At 34.3% G+C, this 8,055-nt stretch overlaps 1 protein-coding gene across 1 annotated transcript; it reads left to right on the top strand.

Annotated features, from left to right (window-relative positions):
- Positions 1 to 2,097: 2,097 nt before the first annotated feature.
- Positions 2,098 to 2,845, top strand: LOC112033448 (norbelladine synthase). Its single transcript, XM_024066218.2, has 2 exons — positions 2,098 to 2,278; positions 2,514 to 2,845. Exons 1-2 carry the CDS (start codon positions 2,098 to 2,100, stop codon positions 2,813 to 2,815), a joined length of 483 nt encoding a protein of 160 aa, XP_023921986.1. The 3' UTR covers positions 2,816 to 2,845.
- The last annotated feature ends 5,210 nt before the right edge of the window (positions 2,846 to 8,055 follow it).

The following is an 8,055-nucleotide window of genomic DNA, read 5'->3' as shown; positions in this document are numbered from 1 at the left end:
TAATTCTTTGGGATGGTATTTGTTGAATCAAACTTTTTTATTTACTATTATATTTCCAACAGTATCATCTAATGGTACTTACACTCAGTCTTGAAGTACCTGAAGTTTTATTTATGTGTAGTTCTAGGACTATAAATCATTTCACAACTTTTTGTCACAATTGTGACGTGCTAGATTGTGAGTGATTAATCATCACTTATACATAAACTCACAATTTTTTCTTCACCAATCACACTTTGCCACATCACAATTATGGCAAGAAGTTGTGAAAACTTTTGTGGTACTAGAATTTGTCTTTGTTTATATTGTCAAGATCAATGTTGAAGGCTACATATCATTATTGTCCTCATCGTTGAGTTCCTCTAACATGTGATAATATATTCATAGGTAATGTGAAAACAATAATTGAACTCACCGTCCAAAAAAATGAGTGGAACCAATAGAAAAAGGCCCCATAAATTTGTGGGTGAATGAGAATCCAACTCAATTAGAATGTTTTACACGAGGAAAAATACACACAAAATATATATATATATATATATATATCTCTTAGGAATGTCTTCCACACAATATATTGTGACCATATATATATATATATATATATATCTCTTAGGAATGTCTTCCACACAATATGTTGTGACCATTAATCATTCTATCTGTCACACTCACATGCTAAACTCTCTCTTTTTCTCTCTCTCTCTCATCATGCATCACCTAATGGTACCAGAGGTGAATAAAAACATTTAAAATTATTAATTAATTTTCATCTATTTTGTTAAATCTTACACTTGAATCACGATATTTGGTTCTCTAGATAAGATTGATTCAGGTTTGGTTAATATCAATTCATTGAGTTATGTGATGAATTTGTTTTTGTTTTTGCAAGTTGAGGTCAATGGGCAATTACATTGTTAAGTGAATTAGCAATAGTGATTTTGATAAATTAAAATTTTTCCACACTGTAAAATTTTTGAGTTTTTGTACTTTTTGAGTCTCTGACCAAATTTATGACTTGTGAGTGGGGGTGTTCATTGGCTAGTTGAGTGGATCAATCAGTACAGCAGGAGCATTAACACTAAGAAAATGAAACAATTAAAGAATTGTAAACTAATAAATTAATATTAGCAAAAAATAGTAAACTAAAGAATTAAAGAATTGAAAACGAATTGAAGAATTGTAAACTAATAAAAAAATTAAATAATTGTAAACATTTAGGCTTAAAATGTCTTTTGAGTTCAATGAAAGAACGGTAAAGACTAAAAGACAAACTAATAAATTAAAATATTCTAAGTAATAATAATTAAAGTTTTATTTAACAACATTAATTAACATGTTTATTGCATTAGAAAAAAAAATGTTAAATCAACTTATAATTTATCTTTTATTCTTTTGCCAGTACTATGAATATATTCATAATAAGAAAATCATGTAGACCACAAGATTCATCTCCAACTCAAAATTCATCTTCTAAGCATAGTCCTGTTGACATGAACAATCTTCCTTTGAATTGAGGCAACGGGAAAATATCTCATTTTGTGAGGTCAATATATTCAATTTCTCTTTGATTTTAAATTTTATACAATTTATATTTCTTATTGACCCCCTTGGACAAAAAATCTTGTAGCCACCATTGCTTGATATACAAACCTACATAGAAAACGGATCATAAAAATATTAAGTTAAAATTTTTTTAATAAGGGCTTGATGAGTTCAACCTAGTTGGGCTACATCCAAATAGTGTTCTTCCTTTCAAAGAAAATTAAATGTAAAAGTAACAACCAGGTGTTCATTCAAATGAGAAACCTAATGTACAACATTTAATGTACTTTACCTAAATTTTCACCCTCTTTCCTCTAGTCCAAACATAAACTTTTTAATAAATAGGTTAGAATTTCAACATATGGAGTACATTATATTCCATAATGATTGCTCTTATCATTAGGCTTAAACACCAATTGATTTTTGGTGTAGGCAATATTCGAACCCTATTCGATGATAAGACACTTTGCTAATCTTCACACAAATTTGGAGCCTACGTATATCACAAGGAAAGAACATGCCTAACACATCCCAACATATTAGTGCATTTAAAAAAAGATGTCTGGGCAACTCTCACACGAGCTGGAGGTAAATGTGCCCGCTAGTGAAGCATGGGAGCTTTATGGCAGGCTTTTGTTAGCAAAACATCTTGTAGAAGATGGAAGTATCGTTGAGAAGATTGAGGTCATAGAAGGTGATGGAGGGACTGGGACTATTTTGAAGAAAACATATACATCAGGTATGATAATTGATAAAGCAATACAAACTGATAAATATAGAAGTAATCTTGAACCTAACCAATGATACGAAGCAATCTAAGAATTGACTTTGGAGAAATAGCTCCCCCCCTCTCTTTAGTCAGAAATGAATGACTGCTTTATTTGCTTCTATGTTCTCTTTAAAGTTTCCATTTGAATAGTTACTTCCTTTTCTTTCTTTTTTTCATTAATTAAACTTCCTTTCTAATGAATTAGGCTCACATGGGTTTTCTGTGGAAAGAGAGAAGTTCACAAAGTATGACAATGAGAAACGCATGAAAGAACTAGAGGTGATGGAAGGAGGATATCTTGATTTAGGCCTTACTCTTTTTCGTGTTCGCTTTGAAATCATAGAGAAGGACAATGATTCATGCATAATCAAAAGCACAATTGAGTATGATATCAAGGAAGAAGCTGTTGCAAATACCTCAAACGTCACTACTGACCTAGTAGCAAAAATTGGAGAAATCGCCAAAAATTATCTCATCAAAAACAAAGCTACTAAAAATGCAGAGTGATTATGAACAATAATATACCACGTTATGGAATAAAATAATAAATTCGCGGTATTTCTTATCTTTATATGTACTTAAGTGTGTGATGAAGTTTTTGAAGATGGTAGATATAAATAATGTATTTAGGAGATGGTAGTTTGGATGGAAAGAAATTCCATCTTTCATCCAACACCAATTGCATCTTGATGTATCTTCCTAATTTTATAGCAATAAAGATGAATGGCTTCTTTATTTAGGAGATGGTTGTTTGAATTTAAATGGGCTACTCAACATATGATGATTTAAGTGATCAATCCCCCGAAGAAGTTTGCAAAAAGATAAACTAGTGAGAATTTAAGTTTAGGGACACAAAAATTTTAACAATTTTTTTCATAATTGTGGTGATTGGCATAAAATAAAAATAGTATCAGTAATGGGTCCATGTAAAAGTAATTTTTTAAGCTTAACTTTTTTCTTAAAATCCTCTAATCACAATATATCACGTAATTGTCTTAAGTACTTACTTTAGAGAATTTCAACTTATGTCATTTAATCCTGATAATTGTTCTTTATTATCAAACCAAAACATAGCCTATAATTGTGTAAAAAGTTGTCATAACATTGCCATTATCTTAATTTCAGTTTGTGTTGGAGAGAGAGAGAGAGAGGTGTTAAGGAAATCCTTGTTCAAATCAAGCACTTGCTATAATCGACTACGAACAAGGTTTCTCTCCAAATTAATTTGGAGAAAATCCTATCAAACTCCTTCTATATATTTTTTATTGGATGTGAATTTTGAAAAGTTACTCCTGACCCAGGAGCATGTGAATTATGTGACAATGCAACGATTTGGACTTCAATGCAACATAGGAGCATGTGGTCAAAAGTTACTCCTGACCCAAGTTCACATGGTATTAGTTAGGAAAAGACTCCTAGCAAGAGAGAGAGAGAGAGAGAGAGAGAGAGAGAGAGAGAGAGAGAGAGAGAGAGAGAGAGAGAGAGAGAGAGAGAGAGAGAGAGAGAGAGAGAGAGAGAGAGAGAGAGGCAATTCTTGTGTAGCACGTGCATGTGCTTTGTAAGACATATGTGGCATGTGCTTCGATTAATGTTGGGAAAAACCTTAGATATTTTGGGAGCAATGCTCTCTCCTCTCACATGAGAGATGGGTCTCATGGTGAGACCTATGCGGTGAGCCCACTCCTCATGTGAGAGGAGAGAGCATTGCTGCTAGAGCATGTAAGAATTACCTTTAATGTTGACAGGTTAAATGTGCAAAATTAGAATTAGTTAGAGTGTATTTATTTTCTTTTGTCTTTTTTTTTATATTAGTTATAGTCTATTTTAATATAGGAACACTACAAATTTTTTAAATTAATATCATCAATCATTGTATAAAAAAAAATGTATCATCAATCATAAAAAATAAAATAAAAATAAATTAAAAAAACTATTTCAATATTTATTTATTATATTATTAAAGTAATGCTAATTATATTCAATACTACATCAATTTATAAACTACTTTTTAGTAAAATTTATAGCACATTAAGAATTTGTCATATATAATTTGGACGTTAAGTTACATAGCTACAATAAGCATGTAAATATGCTATTACTCGAAATAGTCTCCACAGTAGATTTGAAGACTTTCATTATTTTAGAAACACATGTACATGCACAAGGGAGAGAGAATACATATGATTCTAATATAAGGCACACTACAAACTCTATTTAAAAATCATGATAATATTTCTTTACTGTTTAAATTTTAATCATTATTTCATCTTTCTTTCATTCAACTTTCTTTTCATTGAATTAGGCACACCTGGGATTACTGAGCATGTAGAGAAGTTCACAGAGCATAACAATGAGAAACGCATGAAACAAGTAGAGGTGATTGATGAAGGAGGATGTCTTACGTTTGGCTTTACTTTTTCATGTTATAGCTTCACCTATGTGAATGCTCTAGTCTTGTAAAACGTTGTTGGTGTCTTGTGTTAGAATACTATTAGAACTCTTCTACGAGGACCTTTTTTGGTATTTTGACTTCGAAACTCAAGTTGAGTTGGAAGGGATTGTTAGAATACTGTCAGAATATAAGCCTCTCACCACAAAACCCAGTAATAATTAATATCTTCTTTTAAACACCAACATTCTGTGGTTGTAGTTTGTCAAAAAACATTCTGTGGTTGTCGAGTTCTCTGTGTGTATTTCCATCGCACAATGGCCGAATGGCTTTTGTGGAGCTCTCAATCTGTAACTAAACAGTGTAGGACAAACAACAGTACCAAACAGTGTAACAAACAGTTCTTTAAACTCTTCTTTTCTTTTTCTTCAGCTTGTAACTGTGTAGGACACACTTTGGTTGCTTTGCGTTAAACCAAAAGCTGATTTTTGTGGTGAGAAGACAAGAAGGATAATGCTTGCAAGAGGACAGCTCCAAAGTGAAAATAAGAAGACAAGAGGGACAATGTCAATAAATGAGCTATTATTAGTTGAGTAAGTTTAGTACCACATCAATTTTCACTAATTTCGTTGCAACTTACTTATTGTGAGTGTCCCTTTTTGAACAGTGTCCAGGTCCAAGCTGAAGCGAGGACCCCGGGCCTCTTGTTGTAATTTAAAGGGATTGAGCTTAGTTCACCGCAGCTAAATGGGTTGTTTACAAACCAAGTTGTACACAGAACAAGAATCCTACAATACGTACATACTAACAAGTAAGAATATATGTATTAAACAGCAAGGAAACAGTAAAGGAAAATAATGTAATAAAGAAACACACGAAATAACTGTTAAGGATCCTCAAATCACTATGAAATATTTCATCATTTTTCTTAATTGTGGATTTCAATGTGCTCACTAAGACGTGTTACAAGGTCCAAATAAACTCAAAAATTACAGACTTAGATGGCTATCTAAGCCTCTAAAACTTGCAAAGTTTGAATCCCTTTGAATCCAAGTATATTCTACAGTGATTGCTTTTGGGATACCGGGCGATATTTCCCCACTTTCTTTGAGTTTTTGACAGAGTTTTCTCAATGATTCTGTTGTGATTTTTACTATTGCTGAATGCCTTCAATGTTGGCTGTTTCCCCTTTTATCGTGTCATTCTAGGGCTCCGGGGTACCACTGATTCTCCTCCTTGGCTCCTTGGGTACCAAAGCCCCTGTTGTGCCAACCACTCTGATGACTGGCTCGTTCCTTATTTCTCATAGTTTTTTTCTTTTGGTGTTGTTTCCCTAAAAGTCTCTTGCTGACTTTCCATTCTGGGGTGTCCTTGGAGGGCTAACCTTCAATCTCTCCTCTTTCAAGGCTTCTAAACCTTACCTTTTCAGACTCAGCTTTTGGTTGTCCTTCCTTTTTGTCATTTTTCCTAAGTGAGTCGAATCCATATCTGCTAGAATGAAGGTTTTCCTAGCTACTTCCCCTTATGGTTCTTCTTTCTTGGGTTCCCCAAGGTACCAGCCTTTTGTTCATGAATTGTTACTCTCTAAACCTTCTGGTTCTTTGCTTCACCACTGGGTGCTTGAGAAGGACATAAATGTTCTTCGTTTTTTCTATTTCGTGGCACCCCTTTTGAGCTGTCTCAATCCCACTTTTAGCTGTGCTGCATGTCCCGAGGATCCCGAGCCTCTAGCAGCCTTTGGGTATCCCGGCCCAGTTCTTTCTTCTTTCCTCCCTTCGTTTCTTGGGCCCTAAGGCTTGTCCCTTCATGGGTTATGGGCTTCAAATCTTTTGGGCTTACCATCCTTCTCCCTTATGGCGAGCTCAACCCTTTTAATACTACTTTCTATGGGGTTGGCCCATTGTGCTATTTTTGGGCCTTGGTGTTATGATTTTTTAAACCTCAACATTTAGCCCCCTGAGCTCGTGGGTTGCCTGTAGCCCACGCATGAGTAATTTAGAGTTTACTTGTGTTTTTTTAGGGCAAGGTGAGACCAGTCAAGGAACCAGTGAGAACAAGAAAACGGGGATGATTTTCGATGGTCAATTGGCATGGGTGGAACCAAAAATGGTGCCCTCCAAGTGGTGTGTTTCTCTTAAGAATACTATTTTGAATTCAATTGTAGGCATTTCTTAAGAAAAACCATTTTCAAAACATATTGCTGTCCTTTAGTCATATCTATGCAAAGTTGAGATGATGTTACCCATATGGGTGAAATTAAGTGATATCTTTCTTTCAAGTAGGAAATAATTGAACTCAAAGATTCCCAATTGTAAGAGTTTTTGACATCTTCATTCAAAGTTGGTGCATGCTCACTCATGGCCGTGAATGTTTTAGCTATTCTAATTCACTTTTAGACCCATTTGATCAAGTTATGGGGGTCCTAACAACAAGCAAACCATAGTTAGTAGGCAAGTGAAATTGCAGGAATTGATAAGATCCTTGCAAGAATGAGGAAGCATTAAATAATGTCTTAGTAAGTGGACTAGAAGCACTCATGATAGGTGTGTTGAAAATAGTAATTTGAGAGGCAATATCTCATGTCTAAACAATCAACTGACATTTGAAGATACATTTTATAGCTGTGTTTAGCACTAGGTATTGTTTTTTCTAGTTGCAACAATATCTATCTCTTTTCAATTATGAAATTGGGAAAACAAAACTTATTTCTGAGACATTACAAAGAGAAGCAGTTACCTACCTAAAGAGCTGATAAGTTTGATTATTAACTCAATTAGATTATGCTTTGCCAATTGTTTTCTTTTCTTTTTTTGAAAAGTACTCTGCTAATACCAATTCTTGTGGTTGGTCTTTTGTTGCAGCTCAACAAGTTCAAGAATTAGGGCTGCTTTGGGCTTGCATTAGTATAGGATCCTTTTGTCCTTTGGTGATATATTTTTCGTAGCACATATATTTTGGCAATGAACTTGAAGATTTGGGCTTACAAGCTAACATATTTTTTGTTGGTAACTTGCAAAATTCTGGCAATGAGTTCAGAAATTTCCATTTCAGACCTAGATACCCTACAGCGGTGTTTTTAAAATGCACCAAAAAACATGGTCTATAACTGCGTTTTTAAAAACGCAACTCTAGGACTCAGCCTATAGTCGTGTTTTCAAAACGCAGCTATAGGTCTCAGCCTGTAGCCGCATTGAAAAAAACATGGCTATAGACCTGTTAAACCTAGGGTCGCGGTGAATATGCCGCACAGGTAAACGCGGCTATAGACCAAATGGGGCTATATGATGGTGAGATGATTTACTAGGCTACAATAATGATTTTTTTTCTGGGGCGCGGGGGGTGGGGGGGGGGGGGGGGG

The sequence above is a fragment of the Quercus suber genome, unplaced genomic scaffold (assembly GCF_002906115.3).
Source record: "Quercus suber isolate HL8 unplaced genomic scaffold, Cork oak 2.0 scaffold_972, whole genome shotgun sequence".
NCBI classification, from domain to species: domain Eukaryota; kingdom Viridiplantae; phylum Streptophyta; class Magnoliopsida; order Fagales; family Fagaceae; genus Quercus; species Quercus suber.
This window is presented reverse-complemented; position numbering and strand designations above follow the sequence as displayed.